At 53.4% G+C, this 18211-nt stretch overlaps 1 protein-coding gene across 1 annotated transcript in view; it reads right to left on the bottom strand.

The window, feature by feature from the left end:
• The window catches only part of CDH22 (cadherin 22), a 132023-nt gene continuing 129600 nt past the window's right edge, over positions 15789 to 18211 (bottom strand). Inside the window, exon 12 of the mRNA XM_021077733.1 lies at positions 15789 to 17071. Coding sequence (XP_020933392.1) covers positions 16518 to 17071 — 554 coding nt within the window. The 3' untranslated portion in view covers positions 15789 to 16517. The remainder of the gene's footprint in view (positions 17072 to 18211) is intronic.

Below are 18211 nucleotides of genomic sequence, written 5' to 3' on the forward strand. Positions count from 1 at the left end.
TTCTTCCCTGCTGTCAGGGCTCAGTGTCAGCCTCTCTGGTTCTGGCGTCTGTCTACTTCTTCAGCCTCATTTCCTGTCCTTCTCCCTTTTGGCTGGTATGCCTTGGCCGTCCTGGCCGCCAACCAAACCCTCTGAGCCTCAGGACCTTTGCATTAGGTGTTTCTCTGCCTGGAATGCTGTTTTCCCCTGGTCAGCTCTTTCTGATCATTTGGGTTTATGGTCGATGTAGCTAATGTGGTCACTTTTGCTTTTATGCTAGTTTATTTTTTCTCCCACTGGAAGGTAACTTCCAAGAGAAAACAGCCCTGGAGTTTCCGTTGTGGCTCAGTGGGGATGAACCCGACTACTATCCATGAGGGTGCAGTGGAGGGGTTGATCCCTGGCCTTGCTCAGTGGGTTAAGGATCTGGCGTTGCTGTGGCTGTGGTGTAGGCTGGCAGCTGTAGCTCCAATTAAAGCCCTAGCATGGGAACTTCCATGTGCTGCAGGTGCGGCCCTAAAAAGCAAAAAAAAAAAAAAAAAAAAAAAAAAAAAAAAAAAAGAGAGAGAGAGAGAGAAAATAGCCCTATATGATACTGATTGCTGTATCTCCAGTACCCAGAACGGTGTACAGAGTTGCGCCTTGCTAAAAATTCAGGACCTGAAGGAGTGAATAAAGGAAGGAAAATCTCCTGACTCCTCTCCTTGGCTCCAGCCTCCCTCTTCCATGCCCCACACCATTCAGGATAGCCTTTTAAAAACACAAATCTTACTGTGGACAACCGCCCATGGCTCCCTAGTTCTTCGGAATAACATCCAAGTTCTTTTACCTGCCCCTTTATGACTTGGTCTCTGTTAATCTTTCTAGCTGCTTCTTTATCCACCCAGGCTCCCTTCCTCCTCTACACACACTGGCCTTCATGCAAAGCACCAGTCTTTCCCATGAGCTTTGGCACACACTGTTCCAGCTTCCAGATTCCCTTCCATACGCTTCTTTGCTTGGCCAACTTCGCCTTGTCTTCAGCTTCTCAGATCAGGCATCGCCTCCTCCAGAAAGGCGTCTCGCTTAATCTGCTCCACTTTGCTGCTAATACACCTTCCATCACACTCTCTTACTTGCCTGTCTCTCTTGCTCTAAGTGGAGAGCTTCAGGAGGGAAGGGTGGAGGGGGGTCATTTCTCTTCTTTCAGGCAACAATTGTGGAGCTGGGATATTAACCCGATTCTGGATTCACAACAGGGATTCTGGGTTCATGCCCCCAGTCCTTGATTTACTGGCCGTGCTGGATACTCACTAGATGGCCCCCAATGGGGTGGTGGCAGCTGGTATTTATGCCTTTGTGGAATATCTTCCTTTTTTTTTTTTTTTTTTTTTTTTTTGGTCGTTTTAGGGCTGCACTTGTGGCATATGGAGGTTTCCAGGCTAGGGGTCGAATTGGAGCTGTAGCTGCTGACCTATGCCACAGCAACGCCATATCTGAGCTGCATCTGTGATCTACACCACAGCTCATGGCAAGGCTGGATCCTCAACGCACTGAGCGAGGCCAGGGATCGAACTCACAACCTCATGGTTTCTAGTTGGATTTGTTTCTGCTGTGCCACGATGGGAAGGACAAGAGTACCTTCCTTTTGAGTGAGGGCTGGACCTAGTGACTTGAGTTTAATAAATACAATATAGAGGAGGCAGCTGCCACTTTGTAAACTGCTCTGTGGTCTATAGAGAAGCCCACATGGCAAGGAACTACCATGATCTCCAGCCAAGAGCAGCGAGGACCCATGGCACCCAGGTAAGCTGTGCCTGGAGTCCTGACCTGCAGAAACCATGAGATAATAAATGTTTATTGTTTTAAGCTGTTAAATGCTGGGCTAATTTGTTACACAGCGATGGAGAACTAAATACTGACTGGGGTAGTCACGGGTAAGACCTTTCTGTGTCTTTGTTTCTATATCTGCAAAATGGGGATAATACTCACACCATCTTGTAGGATTGCTGTGCAGATGAAATGAATTACTTGGAACACTGACCGGCACAGAGCGAGTGCTGTACAAGTGTACCTGCTGGAGGAGTTCCTGCTGTGGCACAGCGGAAAGGAACTAGACTAGTATCCACGAGAACGTGTGTTTGATCCCTGGCCTCGCTCAGTGGGTTCAGGATCTGGCGAACTTCCATATGCCATGAGTGCAGCCCTAAAAAGCAATAATAATAATAATAATAAATTAATTAAAAAAAAAGAAAAGAAAAAAATTGTGCATGTTGGAGATAATATGCATGGAACAAAATGAGCATGGTTAAGAATAATAGCTACTGTTTATTGCTCTCTGGGTATGAAGTTCCAGCTTCTCAAGATGGCACGCATGGCCTTTTATGATCTCTTAGATTTTTGCCAGCTTCGTTGCCATGGTGCTGGCCCCTGTGTTCAGCTTACCACATCCCATCTCATCCTTACAACGTCTCTGTGATGTAGGGACTATTCTGTAAATGCAAAGACCTAGGTTCAGAGAGGTGAAGTGACTTGTCCAAGGTCACACAGCCAGATCAAATTAAACTAAGTTTGGAATTCAGGAACACCTGGCTTCCGGTTCAGCTTATCTGTATGGCCTCAATGCCTCCCACAGGCTTGGCATAAAGTAGGAAGTGGGTACACGGTCACTGAACTGCTGCCTGGATGAATGTTACCCCCTCTTCCACCTCCAATTTGTCAGATGAAAAAGCAACAAAAAAAGTTCACCCCGGACAAGAGACTTTTGAGAGAGATGCTTAACCCAGAGGACTGACTCACCCAAGGGGCTCTGGGGCATTAGCCCAGCGACCCTGCTCAGTGGCTCGCTTTAATAGAGGAGGAGGAGGCAGCCGGAGCCAGCGGGGAGAGCTGCCCATTAGCCCTAATTAGCAGCCCGTCTGGAAAAGAGCTTGGGCTGAAATTAAGATGCTGTCAGTGGGTCCCAGCTGGGTCGTAGCAGGAGTGGCAGCTGCAACATTTCCAGAGCCTGAGCTTAAAACACTCAGCTGGGAAGGCCTCGCTGCCTGACTCCACCTGGACCCAGTGGCCTCCGGGAGGCAGCCAGACCCTCTCTGGTGGAGGCAGTGATCACTGGGACCCCCTCATGCATCAGAGTCCCCAGCTGCCTTGGTCATCCCCATAGGTCCTCCTGCAGTTCCAGGAAATGGCACCTCTACAGCCTCCTGAGTCACTGTCTTTCACCCCCACCCCTTGTCCCATCCCAAGGCGGGACAGAGGTCCTGGTGCCACCCCCTTTGTGGGAGGAGACAAGTTATATCTGCAAGGTGGGCTAAGTTTGGGGGGTGACGTAGGGTGAAAGAGCAAGAAGGGTGTCAGAAGGGATCCAGCCTGCCTCCACATCTCTACTTCTTCTTTTAAGATGCTAAGAATAAACCAGGATTTAGAATCAAACTAAAAAAAAATCACAAAATCCCTAAAGCTGCCTTCCAAGAAATCCGTGGCAGTGATTTGTGTGGTGGATGTGCTGCTGGATGGTGGGCGGGGCTGCATGGGGGGAGGCGGGCCGGGGGGTGCCGGGAACCAAGGGGGCCTCAACCTGGGTTGTTGATGTTGTTATTTCATAATAATCACAAGCAGCGTGTTGAGGGCTTGGAATGCATGGGTGTGACATAAACGGGAGGTAGCCTGAGCATTCTCCATCCTGGGATGGCCCTCTGGGAAGTACCGGGCTGTCGGTTCTGCCAGAGGTCAAGGCTGGGTCTACACAAAGCTGGGGTCTTCAGAGAGGCTGCGCTGAGCCCTCACAGCCTGCCTACCCCCGCCTCGGGCTCCCGGCCCACCCCGCTGCCAGGCTGAGTTAATGGTAATGGGCTGCCCAGCCGGCAGGCAGCTACTGATGTTTTTATGGGCAGATTGCAGGTAATGAGCTTTCCCTCCAGGACCTGGGGACATTCTAGAAAATTGTATTCGGGTTGGAGAGTGGGAGGAGGGAGAGGAAGGCCAGGAGGTGAGTGGTTCTTCCTGCCTCTGCCCATCTCCTTCCTCACTCCCATCCCTACAGTAGAGGAAGGAAGCAGGTGAAGCCATCATGGGAGGCCCAGAACCACTAGGGGTGGATAGAAGGCACGCTTGTCTTCTCTCTTGGGATTACTTTGGGCTGAACTCTGGTCTTGGAGGTTGATTGCCTGGAATTACAGCAGGCACTGACTGGGCTCACAGAGTCACCCTTTCTTTCTTCCATGGGTGCATCCACCATCTACCCACCCACCATCCATCCATCCACCCATCTAGCTATCCATTCATCGACTCACCCACTCATCCATCCAACAGATAGTTGTGGAGCAGTCTCCTGGGCTAGGGATTGGGAAGGGCCCCGAGGATAGCGAGGTAGGATTGTGAATGGGAAAAAGGAGTTCCCATCCTTCCCAAGCACATCCACGCCCTTATTCACCTATTCAAAAGATGATTATTGATTGGAGTTCCCTGGTGGCTCAGCCTGCTAAGGATCCGCATTCTCATTGCTGTGGCTGGGGTTGTTGCTGTGGTGTAGGTTCGATCCCTGGCCTGGGAACTTCCACGTGCCGGGAGCAAAAATCAAAAACAAAACCAGAAGATGCTTATGGAGTTCCTATTATGTGCCAGGCACCGTAGCTAGTGGCAGTAGAGGGAGGACCAAAAAGGACCCAGTCCCTATGCTCGAGGACATCCGTGAGGATGCCCACCAAGAGCTTTGGGGATGGATACCGATGGGTACTCGGGAGAACATAGGTGATGGACCTGCAAGGGCACTGGTGATGGACCCTGACGGTGCCCCAAAATCCTCACTGGTGAGCACTGATGGTGCCTTCAGGGTGTTGGTGCTGAGCATTGATGTGCTTGCAAGGAAACTGGTAATGGATGGTGCTCCTATGGCATCCAGGGTGGGCACCTTGCTGAGCTCTTGATGATATCAGTGATGGGCACTGGGGGGAGCTGCTCCTGGAGATCTCCATTCCCCTCCCCATCCAGGCTCTTTTTCCCCAGTCAATGAAAGCTCCTGCAGGCAGGCAGACCTCAGGATGACCCTGTGGCTCGCAATGGGATGTGACGGTGGCCCTCTCATCGCCTCTGCCCAGCTGCAGGCCTGGCCTCCCAACTGGAGGCCAATTGATCCCCTTGCCAGGGATTCTCGCAGTGGCTAGAATGTCATTTTCCACCCCAAGCCCTCTTTCTTGCAATTACTGAGAACTACTTATGAAGAGAGCGGGAGAGTGTGTGTATTGATTACCAACCCGGAGAAGCTCAGGGATCATTTAGAGTAGATTAACCTAACTTTCTTTTGCCTTTTGGGAAGTTGGGCTCCAAGTTGTTTAAGCAGATTCATCAGCTCATCTGAAGATGAGACAGTCTTCCAACTTTTATCTCTTTTTGGACCAGCTGGGACCATGTCGTTTTTACCCCGCCTTCAAAGTATCTCTTTCCCATCACCCTGCCTGGATTTCCACCATGACCGCCCAGTTCAATTAAGCAGGGTTCTCTGCCGGCTCCCCTTTAGGGGACAGGAAAGCACATCTCTGGTTGCCATTAGTTTACTCAGATGGCCTTTCTGTCTGGGTCCCAGTCTGGGCACAACCTCAGAGAGACCTGGACCACCCCAGGCCAGTCTCCCCCATCCAAGCCCTGGCTCAACGCAGCTGTCACCTAGCAAGGATCCAAAGATCCCATCCACCAAAAGACAGTAGCTTCCAGAGGCTTTTCTGCCAGGCTTGCTCATCAAGTCTGCAGATGTCAATCCCACCCATTCATTCCTCTGGGTCTCCAGGTGCAGCTCAGGCCGCCTCCTCCTTTCCAGGAAGCCATCCCAGACCATGCGCCATCACTCTGGGAGCACTCATTTTGCTTAGAGAAGCGGAGAGGGGCTGCAAAGGGAGAGAAAGGAAGCAGAGAGGGAAAGGGGAGAGGAAAGAAGACACAGGGAAAGGCAGTGAGAGAGTCCGGGCGGATTCAGCATCTGCCTGACTCCACGACCCGGCTTACAAGTTCCCCATGCACAAGTGGGAAAAGGGTAGGTTCTGGAGCCAGACATATTGGGGTTCAAATCTCAGCTCCAGCCTTTCCTGGCTGTGTGACCTCGGGCAAGTCACTTCACCTCTCTGAGCTTCAGCTCGGTCATCATTCAAATGGGCAATGACAGTTCCTACCTCACAAGGCTGTGCTGATTGCAAATGAGGTCATGCTTAGAAGGGGGCCTGGCGCATTGTAGGTGCCCTACTGGTAGCATGTCACTCTTGCCAGGTCTCATACTTGATGGAGAGAGTTCCGGGGATCCTCTGTGAAGACTTGCTGGATGGCCTGGAACCTCGTCTCTGCCTTGGGAACCTCCATTCCTCCTCCCCCTCCCCCACCAGGTAGAAGCAGATGGGAAGGCCGGTGTCCCCAGGGTCTCTGGGAGGAGGGGCTGGGAGTCTCAGCTTTGGGGGGCTGGGCTGGGAAGCAGCTCCTTTTGAGAACACGGCAGGCCCCCCGCTGCCCCCTCTCTGCCATTTCTCTCCTCTTCCAGGAAAAAAAGTTTGAAGTTGAATGGGTCCCGAGGTGGAATATTTTCCAAATGTCAGTGCAATCTGTGGTACATTACAGCTAAATGCGATCATCTCAGCGCCGGGCTCTGAATGTCAGCGCACCGGCCGTGATGGAGTGACAAACGGCAGGTTGACAGGTGGGGTCTCGGCTTCCCACTCCCCCTGGGAAATCACCCTGGCAGGGGAGGGAAGCAGGCCATCTCTGGGTTCAGTGGACGTGGACCACGGGCCTCTGAGTGACATGCTACGGGCCAGTGAGGGTCCTGTGCATTTTGTGTGTGTGCACGCCCTGTGCACACCTGCTTCCATGCTTCGGTGCCTCTGTACCTCTTCACTGCCACTGTGGGTCCCTCTGACCTCAGGAGGGTGTTCACTGCATGACTGTGTATACGTGGCCTCCATCTCGAGGTGTCACCATATGTCTGTGTGTTCAGGCGCGTTAGTAGAGCTCCTGGAAAGATGGACACACACTCGCACCACCGAGATGGTGTGTCTTTGTAGGTACAGACACCATCGATCTCACGGTGCCTTTATATTTGTTGTGTAAGCTATCTTCCTGTGCCTCTATGTGTAGTTCTGGGTATGCATGCATTTTTGTGTGTCTCTGTGATTGTGTGTGTGTATACAGTCTCAAGACTTCAGCATGCATGCGTGTGTGCGCATGTGTGTCTAGGTTTGTAAATCCCATCTCAACTGCAAAGGTGGATGGGGAAACCAGAGTCAGGAGGGGGCTCTCTCCTCGCTGCCCTCATGGTGGGGCATTCTGATGGCTGCCTGCTCTGTGGAGCCTCTGATTGGCTGGGCAGGAAAGGGATTAAATTGCCTCCAATTACCAGGGAGTGGATGGTGTGCTGTGGGGCCAGCGGGATGGCGTGTGCACGCCAGGGTCTGCCAACCACAGCAGGATTAAAAAGCCCTATGTGTACAGATGGCCCCTGTGTGGGTGTGTGTGCACGGGAATGCCTTGGTCTGTGTGTTTTGTGTCTTTGTGTGTGGCTCTAAGGGCCTGTGAAGACGCACAAGCAGGTCTGCATTATGTGAAACTGGGAGACCAGAGATGTGTCCTATCCCTGTGCCTGCACTGATGCTGATGGTCCCTCTGCCTATGTGGGGGAGCCAGCCAGCATGTAGGGGATATGTGTGAGTTGTGGTCTGTGTCTGTGTGTCTCTGTGACTGTGAAGATGTGTACATATGTGTGTGATTCTTTGTGTGTGAGGGTTCTGCTGAATGACTTTGTGTGTGTGTGTGTGTCTTTGTGTGTGCCTTCATGCTTATGGAAGGGTTGTCTGGGGTGTGCTCTGAATAGAAAGTCTGTGTGTGTGTGTGTGTGTGTGTGTCGGTGGTTAAATGTGAGGTTCTGAGGGAATCAATGAGTATGAAGGAAGAGGATGGGAGAAAACGATGCCCCGGAGTTCCCGTCGTGGCTCAGCAGTTGATGAACCCAACTAGCATCCATGAGGACGCAGGTTCGATCCCTGGCCTTGCTCAGCGAGTTAAGGATCTGCTGTTGCCATGAGCTGTGGTGTAGGTCCCAGACATGGCTTGGATCCCGTGTTGCTGTGGCTGTGGTGTAGGCCAGCAGTTATAGCTCTGACGTGACCCCTAGCCCGGGAACATCTATATGCCATGGGTGTGGCCCTGAAAATACAAAAGACAAAAAAAAAAAAAAAGAAAAGAAAACTATGCCCCATCCCAACCCCAACCCAGCTGATGATCAGGGTCCCATGGTCTCCTCCCTCAGACAGTACAAGCTTCTGCCAAAGGCTGGAGGACACGCATGGTCCCAGTGAAAGAGCCCAGGAAGGCCCGGGTCTCTGGTGATAGCTGGTGCTGAGTCTGGTGTGGGGGAGGATGTCTGTCCCCTTAAAATTCACATGCTGAAGTCCTAAGCTGCACCATTTCCGCATGTAACCTTGTGCAGAAACAGGGTCTTTGCAGATGTGATTAGCTAAGATGAGCTCATAGAGCTGGAGGGACCCCTAATCCAATACGACTGGCATCCTTATAAAAAGGGGAGATTTGGACAGGGAGACAGACACACACCGAGGGGAGAAGACAACCATCCAGACGCCTGCAGGGCAGCCTGGCCCTCGCAATCCTTCCTCAACCTAGCCTCGCAAACACGGACCTCAGCTGGGCCCACAAACCCACACGGAAGGAACCAACCCTGTTGACACCTGGCTTTCAGACTTCTGGGCTCCAGCACGATGAGATGGTACATTTCTGTTGTTTAAATCACCCAGCTTCTGCTGCTTTGCTACCGCAGTCCCGGGAAACTGATGGATGTGACGTGTTAAAAAGCGCTTCTCTCTTTAGCTCGCTCGGGCTTCCTGCAGACGCGTTTTGCAGGTGCCTATGCTCTCATCGGCAGGCTCCCTCCAGTGCTAAGCACACCGCCCTCCAGGCCTCGGGTCATCAGTCCCTCCTCTGGGCTGGACAATCCCACCTCTGTCCCTCTCCCCTCTCCCCAGATCTTAGCTTCCTCCAAACTCTCCTGGCAAGGCTGGGCTTTATTACTTTTCCAAAAGTAAGCCCATCTTTTCCTCCCCATTTCCCCCCACCTCCGCATCTGGCTGTGTTCTGCATACAGCAGGTGCCCACTAAAGGTCTCAGCGAGGGCTCCCAGGCTTTCAGCCTCTTTCTGGGCTTGGAGTGGGAAAGAGGACTCCCCTCCAGCACCCCTTCACCCACGCCGAGCCCCTGCGTCCACATCCTGCTCTCACTCTAGACCAGGGCTGGGCTAGTGCAGTCTGGGTCACTCGGTCTTCCAAACAACACATGGGGTAGGTACCATTTTCAGCCCTGTTTTCCAAAGGGGAAGCTGAATCACAAGGAGGAGAAATACATGGTCTAAGATGACGCCTTAGTTCTTGAATGTGAGATCAGGAAGGAAGTTTAGAACCATTTAGGTCATCCCTCTCATTGGCTCCCATTTTGCAGCTGGAAAAACTGAGGTCCTGGTGGCTCCCCTCCCTCCACCTGCCTCTGATGCTTCCTCGGAATTCACCCTTGACCCTCGGATCACTCTACCCTCCCTTGCTCTTACGACCTGAGCTGCCCTGCAGAGCTCTCAGGTAGCTCTCCTCTTTGCTGCGCTCTGGCCCTGAATTTCCCTGTTTTGTGCACATGGACTGCAGGTCCCTCAAATTCAACATGTCCCAAGCCAAACGTACTTCCCATGATCCCTGATCCAAGGCTTTGCTGGGGTCCCCTGTCTCATTACCAGCTTCTCTGTCCTTGTCACTCAAGCCTGAAGCCTTTGACCTGCTCTACCCACCCCATCTCCACATCCCGTCAATCGCCAGCTCCCGCTGGGTCTTCCTCAAATCCACCACTGCTGCCCCCGGTTTAAGCCTCAGCTTCTCTCTCTGAGATTCCTATATCAGCTTCTTATATCAGCTTAGAATTAGGCTTGGCTTCTTTGGACAGAAAACCAAAGTAACAGTAACGTCAACAAGTTGCAAGTGTATTTCTCTCTCATGTAAACTAAGTGTGGATGGGGGCAGTTCAGGGCTGGTACGGTGGCTCCATGAGGTTCAAAGGAACCAAGTCTCCCTCTAGTTCAGTTTGGCATCCGTAGGGTCAGCATGTGCCCTCATGGTCCAAGGCGGCTGCTTGAGTGCCAGCCATCTTAGCTGTGTTCAGCCAGCAGAAAGGAGAAAGGAGTGGGAAACAGAGGCTAAACGCACGGGTCAACAGTCTTTTAAGGAGGTGTTCCCAGAAGCTGCCACTTAACAATTCTGCTTGGATTGTGTTGACAGGACTCAGTCCATGTGATACAGGGTTGTAGTGGAGACTGGGGAATGCGGTCTTTGTAGATGGCCATGGGCCCAGCTAAAAACTGGGGGTTTTCTGATTAAAGAAGGTGAGAATGCGAGCTCCTCACCTCTTTACTGGTCTCCCTCTCTCTCCTCTCATCCTCTGATCTACCCTGGACATGACAGCCAGAGTGATCCTTCTAAAATGCAAATCCATACATCGTGTTGCCAGATTCAGTAAATAAAAATACAGGATTCCGGTTAAATGTGAATTTCAGATAGACAATGATACATTATTTAGCATAAGTAGGGCCTGTGCAATATCTAGGACATACTAATGCTACAACTCCTGTTTGCTATTTATCTGAAATTCAAATGTAACTGGACGCCCTGTAGTTTACAGGTCCACCCTTTCCATATAGCTTTCATGGTTCCCCTTCATTCTTGGGAAAAGGCCAAGGTCTTGGGAGGGGTTTATTGGGTTCTTTACAACCTGTCCTCCATCTGACCTGTCAAGGCCCAGTATTTCTGGACAAGCCCTGTGCTGCTACTATGTCTCCCAGCCTTCAAGCCTTTGTTTAAGTTGTTTCATCAGCCTGGAAGGCCCTTCTCTATCTGAGAACCCTGTGCCTCCAGGAGGGGCCATGGCCTCTGTATTTCTACCTCCCTGGGACAAGGTAGGGGTGAGAGATTAGGTGATGAATCTGGACCCATGTGACTCTCTCCCCAGGGCTCTCTGCGCCCAGCTGGCTCACATGGGCCCAGCACTGGGATCTCTCTCTCTGGGACCGTCATTCTCTACAAGCGCAATGCTCCCAGCGCACAGGGGGTTAAGCCAGCCTCGGAGATGGGAGCTGGAGCCCATGGAGTCCTTTCTGACAATAAAGCTAATGAATCCCTCCTTGCCGTTTTCTCTTGCACAATAACATTTAATCATCATTTGCACAGCAGATGAGAAGTTTGCAGCAGATGCAATTCTGCGTGAGTGGCGATTTCTGTGTGTGGGAAGCATGCCTGCTGTCCCTAGCACACCTGACAATCTGGGGCTGGGACAGGCAGCTCCCCAGAGGGGAAGTGTGTGCTCCCACGTGCCAGGGCTCTAACCCCACACACGTGTGGAGATGGGCTTCAGAGGCACGTGGCTATCTGCGTGCATGCCTGTGTGCGGAGTTTGACACACGTGGCACGGCTATGGGTGGACCATGGTGGGCCCACCTGAAGGCGCACGTGGACCAGAGGTGGTGAGGTGCCTGTGGACACGTGGTGTGGAAGTGGAGGTACATGCGTGTAGACAGGCAGACACGTGGGGGGTATATATCATGGCACGTGTGTGTGTCCTTGTGGATCCGAGCACTTGCTGGAGGACGCCTTTTAGTTAGATGCTTGTGAGCATGTATATTATGTACACACAGACCTACGGGCTCACATATGCACACACACCTATGGGCATGATGCAGCTGAATGTAGAGTTTGTACCTGATGCTTCCTGAGGCTACACATGCTTTCCTGCGCATGCATGCAAATATGCATTTGCATTGTGCACGTGTGCATGGAGCTCTGAGTTCATATGCACAGGCAGGTCCAAGGGGATAAGCATACGGGTACCAGGTACCTGCATGGGAGGGTCTGGGGACCCATGTGAGTCTGTGAACGAGTGCGTGCCTGAATGGGGAAATGTAATGGCCCGCCCGAAGGGTATTCGTGGACATGTATGTACATGCATGTAAGAGAACACAGCTATGGAAGGCACATGTCTGCTCTGTGTACAAATTTGAGTGCACACGTGAGAGGGTGTCTCTAGCACATGCATGGCATGCTGGCACGTGACCACATGGGCAGAACTGCAGGGAAACGCTCTGTGTGCATGTGTCTGCACTGTGCCCCCAGCTAGGAACATGTCTGAAGGTACACACGTGTCCGCATCACGTGCTGGTCGGAGTATGTGGGCGTGCGGGTCCACGCGGGTGCAGCGCATTGAAGCGTGAACACGCTTGCCTCCGAGTGAGGGCTGACAGGGTTACATTTTCCAAAGGCTCAGCGGCCAGTGACAGAGCTGGCCTGAGAGCGCTTGCTGGCAGGAGGTAAGTGGAGCTGCTGATTCGTGACCCGGGGGGGGGCAGGATGACGGCTGGCTGGCTGACGGATGCAGCACTCAGCCGCCCCCTCTGACAGCAGCCGGCTCTCTGAGCTGCCTGAAGCAGGAGGTGGGAGGTTAGTTCTTGACCTGTGTACTGGGCGCTGCCTTCCCATGCCCCTGCTGCCACGTGCAGACGCGCACACACGGGTACCTACCGGAGAGGCACCGTGCGCCCCAGCTCTGCCATCTGTCTGAACTGCCTCCCCTTCTGGCCAACCGCTCCTCTCTCCTCCCCACACTCCCCCAGAAACTCCACTCTGAATGCGAACTGTCCTGTTCTGCACAGATTCGTGGCCAGGTGGGTGTGAAACGGTCCCGGGCTTTATAAGCTTTGCGTCCCTGGGCCAGGCCCTCCCCGTCTGTGAGTACTGGGCTCCTCGTCTCTAAAACGGGGCTCCACATGGTAAACAGAGTCCGCCCTCCATGGGTCTTACCTGTTTAGTAATAATTACCTACAGGGCTTAGAAGAGCGCCTGGCATGAAGCAAGTGCCATGGAAGGGGGCTGTCATTAATATCCCCAGTTCTAAAATTCTTGGTCAATTATACATCAATTCTTGCTCATGACCCTGGATGCTCTTTTATCCTGTGCTGATGACAGTGATAGAGATGGTGACAACAAAAGGGACATTTTTTTTTTCTTTTCATTTTCCCAGATGCCTTGAAAGGAGGGCAGACGTGGAAAAGGGAAGGCTCTTTGTTTTCTGAGCTCCTTGGTAGAGGTAGGGGTGCCCAAATAGAGCCTGGATAACACAGGGAGAGGAAAACGGAGCTCGTGGGGCAACGTGGTGGGAACCAACGTGACGGATGGCCAAAGGCTGTCTACGCCACCACGAGGCCCTTGTCTGTGACCCCAGATCATCATAAAAGCGTACAAAGCTCACGAAACGCTGGGCCTTGGCGGACACCTTGCAGAACCCAGAGAAGGGGCTGGACTCACGTATTTCACTCCTGGCTTGGTTCAGGGCCCAGTGGAGATGACAGGTGCAGTGCAGGAGCTGGAAGCAGAGGGAACCAGGGGAGCGTTACCTCTCCCCACCTCCACCTCGGGATCAGCTGCAATCCCCCAGGGAGGCTTGAGGACTCCCACGGGCTGTAGAGGACGGCGGTGGTGGAGGAACAAACTCTCCCAGGACACAGAGACTGACACCAGATACGAGCAGGCCATGTGGCCCGTGCTTCCTCTGTGTCAGGCACTGTGTGTGCTGCGGACAGTGGAGGTTCTGGGGGCCAGAGCACCCCCATTAAATCTTGGCATCTCTATTTATTAGCTGTTTGCTCTTAGGCAAGTTACTTAACTTTTTTTGTGCCTCCATTTCTCACCTATAAAATGAGGGCTACTTCATTGGGGGGATGAAGGGTTAAAGGAGTTAATTCACTTGAAGTGCTTCGAGCGTGGGAAATGCTTGGGAAGTGTCAGCCGTAATTACTGCATTTTAGCCTCAGTACAGCCCTATGGAGTAGGTGTTCTAGTGTGTGTCCTTTATGAGTAAGAAAACGGAGGTACAGAGAGGGTAAACAACGTGTCCAAAGTCACACAGCTGGAAAACAGAAGAGCTAGAGGCTCAGGAGGTGAATCTGGATGAATAAAAGTTTTTATTTCTGGCAAGATCTTTAACGCTGTGTGACCTTGAGAAAGTCATTCCCCACGTATGGGGCTTGGACAGGATGTTCAACGGTCTTTATGACTCTGTCTGTTTGTCCTTCCAGACATGCAACCTGCCTCTCATCTCCTTCTTGGCAGGTCAGAGTCAAGGCAACTGGCACATGTGGGAGGAACACAGACTTGGAATCAGAGGTCCTGTGTTGTCCCAGCTCTGTCCCCTACCAGCTGGGTGGCCAGCCAGTCACTTCACTCCTCTGGGTCTGGGCGTCAGCTTCCCTCTCTACAAGGAAGGTGGCAATACACCACCCGAGAGTTGCTGGGATTCTGTATGCAGAGTGGGGCCCACGTGGGCCAGAGAGGGGATCACTAGAATCCCCCCGGGTCCCCAAGTTATAACATCCATTTGTAGCATGAGCTACAGCAACCACAGATTAAGGCTCCAATAAGGATGATGGTCCCGAGATGCCCCATCTCGGGCCAACCACACTCACCCCGTAGCCCTCAGCGGCTGTTAGGAGACCTGTTCAAGTTGAGCAAAGCATCATTTCTTGGCCTGGCCTTCACGGTCTTTTCTCAGTCTTCCTCCAATCAGCCTTTTCTACTCACCCAGCAACCCAGCCCTGGGGACCACACGCCTCTCCCAAAGCCGCCACATGCTTCTGGCCACTCCCCCGCTCCCAGCCTTTGAGGATGCTCTTCTCTCCGCCTGGAATGCTTTGCCTGCCTGGCCATCTGGTACACCTCATACTCATTCTTCAAGATCCTGCTGGAGTCACCTCCGCTGGGAATTATTCTTTCTTCGGTATTTCCAGGACCTTATTCTGTCCATTCTGCCACCACTCTTACCCAGAGCATTGCTATTGGCTGCTTCTGGCCCCCTGCCTCCTGCCCCCACCCGGTTGGGCCCTGAGTTCCTGGAAGGCAAGGACTACTTAAACGCTCTGTGTAACCTTGAGCGGGTTACTACTCTCTGAGCCTCAGTTTCTTCACCTGTGAACCGGGGCTGACGGTATCTGAGACAATACAGGTAAAGACACTCAGGACATAGTGACTCTCTCTGGATCTGTCACAGTGGACCTTGACAAATGTGGTGGGAATGAATGACTGCTCCCTGGGAGGGTAAAAAGTAAGGCGCATGAGCATTTATTGAGCACTTTCGATGTGGCAGGAAGGCACTGAGATCAGAGCTTAACATTCGTTATCTCCCCTAAGCCTCTTAACAACTCTTTAAGGAGGGGACTCTCATTAGCCCCGTTTTACAGATGAAGAAACTGAGGCTTCAGCAGTTACGGACCTCGAGGAAGGATGCCCACCTAGTAGGAGCTAGAATTCAAAGACAGTCAATGTGAAATGAATGAATCACTTGGGGGTGAGGTGGGAGGACAAATAACCTGTACCTTACAATCAAATGGTTTTAGAGCTGGAGGCTCTGAGGGGCGACTTAGCCCTGGGGTTCTTAACTTGGGGTCCGTGGATGGGGGGACTGCTGGGTTCCCGGACCAAATAGATATGGTTCCCGCCACACCCAGTGGCTTCGGACCCCTCCACTTCCCGCCAACCCTCTCCTCTCATCCAAGTCCTGGAGTAGCCCACCTTGTCCTCTGCTGGCACCCCTGCCAGGGGTCCCACTCCAGTGTTGCCCAAGCCTCTGGAAGGCTGTCCAGTCGCTGGGAATGTCCCTCCTCCCCGCTCAGAGGAGGAGTGACACTGATGGCCCATTTTCTCCTCCCTTGGGGATGTTGGGAGAAGGGGGAGGCAGATATGCTGGGCTTCTAATAAAGACAAAGATGATAACAGCATCAAAGGCTACCATTTATTGAACACCTACTATGTGCCAGGCACTGTCCTAACCACTTGACACCTGTGAACCCTTTTTATCCTCACAACTCTTCGAGGTAGGTTCATTATTTGCCTTGTTTGACATAGAAGGAAAACTGAGGCCCAGAGAAGTGGGGTACCTTGCCCAAGGCCAGGTAGCTGGTGGGTGCCATGGCTCCACCATACACCAGCCAAGTGTCCTTAGGTCACAGCCACTTCTCTGGGTGGCTTTCTCCACCTGTTACCTGTAGGGACCCACCTCATGGTTTCTGTGACGACTCGGATGGTCTCTGCAGTGTCCCAGCACACAGTAGGCGCTTAGTAAATGAACAGCCTTTCCGTTCTTCTTAACGCTGATGGGGGTTACCTGGGGAGCGTGGGAGCATCCTCCCTCCAGGCTTCTTGTCCAAGCCAGGAGGGAGCAACGCCGCCCTAGCTCCCTGTCTAACCCCAGAGCCAGGCATTGCCCGTTCTCGTAGAAGTTTTAATGACGTTGGTCGTGATGCCCGCACCTCTGGGCGAAAGCTGCCCACCCCTCCTCCTCCAGGGGAGGGCTGCTGTCGGGGAGTGCAACCCCAACAAGTCCCCCCACCCCCGCCTTCTGGCCGCCCCGGGAAGGTAGGAGGGGTTGGGGACGGGGATGAACAGGGGACGTGCTTTGTCCTGGGGTCCAGTGGGGTCCTGGGTGACAGGGAGGGTGGGCTAGGAGGCTGGGGCCTCCTCGTCGGGGCGGTGACCAGCGTAGAGCGCGGCCAGGGGCCGGAAGCGCGGGCCCCAGCTGCTGAGAAAGGCGAAGTCCTGCTCGGAGCCCGACGAGCCGCTGTGCAGCGAGCTGAGCGAGCCGGCCGGGGAGTCCGCGCCCTCGAAGGCGTAGGTCTGGAAGGCGTCGTAGGGCGGCACCGACAGGTCCCCGTCCGCCAGCGCCACCTTGCGGCTGATGAAGTCCCTGAACACTGAGAAGTCCGGCTCCGGGCTCGGCGGCCCCTGCGGGAGCGAGTGGCGCTCCGAGGGCAGGTGGGCCTGCGGGGGGCTCCCCGCGTCCCCGCCTGGGCCCCCGCCGCCGCTTCCGTCGCCGCCCTTGAGCTCGCCGAAGTCGTAGAGGCTCCGCAGCGCCGACATGTCATAGGCCTCGGTGTCTTGCTCCCCGCCACCCTCATCGTTGTATTTGATGACATTGTCCCGCATGTCTTCGTCTTCATCGGAGCTCAGGTGGCTCTTGTGGTGGCGCCTGAGGGTGAGGATCAGCAGCACCAGAACTGTGCACGAGACAGAGGTGAGCGCATGAGGGCCAAGCCCTGCCCAGGGCAGTCGGGGGAACACCCCGCCCCTCCTCCCCAGCAGAGCCGGTTCAGCCTAAACGCTCATGCAAGATTCCTAGATTTCTGTGCAAAAACAGCTTTCTCACAGTCTGGGAACTGAGATGGCTATCTGGATAGGTAGTGAGCTACCCATCTTGAGAGGTGTGCAAATCAAGACTACACCACTACTGAGGGTGGGGTGGGGACAGAGAGCAGTGTTAAGAGATTTCACGGGTGTGGAGGGTGGGACCCAGTCTCTGAGGTCTCCCTCCTCAACTCTGTGAAGAGATACAACCCTGTGAGGTTCCTAGGTGCTGAGGGGTGGAACAGGGGCAGCTGAGGTCTGGGGGGGAATGAAATGTGGCTGACCCTGACCTTTCACTCTCTCCCTCCTCTGCCCACTCCAGAAACCCTGAGCGCCCTGTCAGCCCGTTGAGTCTCAGGTCAAGCCATTTCCTGCAGGAGCCCTTCCCTGAGAGCTTCAGGCCAGGCTCAGGACCATCCCCTCCAAGCTCCCCTCCAAGCTCATCCCCTCTCCATCACCCTGGTTCGGTCCCTGGACGAGAGGCATCAAGCATCTCCTGGAAACTGGTTAGAAACACAAACTCTAAGGTCTCGCCCTAGATCTCCTGGGTGGGGGCCCAGCAGTCTGCTTCCGTAAGGCCTCCAGGTGATGCACAGGCAGCTTAAGTTGGAAAGCCACGACTCCGTCATAGCCCAGACCTTACTGCGTTACCATGTTGGTCTCGCCTCACCCCAAAACCCATGCTGCGAACCACCCTTGAGGACCTGGGGAATGTTCCCCCTGGGTGCGGCCTGGCACGCAGCAAGCACGAGAACCACGCTTGTTGAATGAATGAGTGAATGAAGATCAGGATGCAGACCTGAGTGATGCAAGGATGAGCGAATGAATGACTCATCCTTTCTTGGCTCCCTTGCCTTCCAGGGCTCCGCCTTCTCTTCCTCCTCCCACCTCACTGATAACCGGTCCTCAAGCTTCTTTTTTGTGGCATTTGGAAGTTCCTGGGCTAGAGGTCAAATCGGAGCTGCAGCTGCTAGCCTATGTCACAGCCACAATGACACCGGATCCAAGCTACA

Source organism: Sus scrofa, chromosome 17, assembly GCF_000003025.6.
Source record: "Sus scrofa isolate TJ Tabasco breed Duroc chromosome 17, Sscrofa11.1, whole genome shotgun sequence".
Classification (NCBI taxonomy): Eukaryota; Metazoa; Chordata; class Mammalia; order Artiodactyla; family Suidae; genus Sus; species Sus scrofa.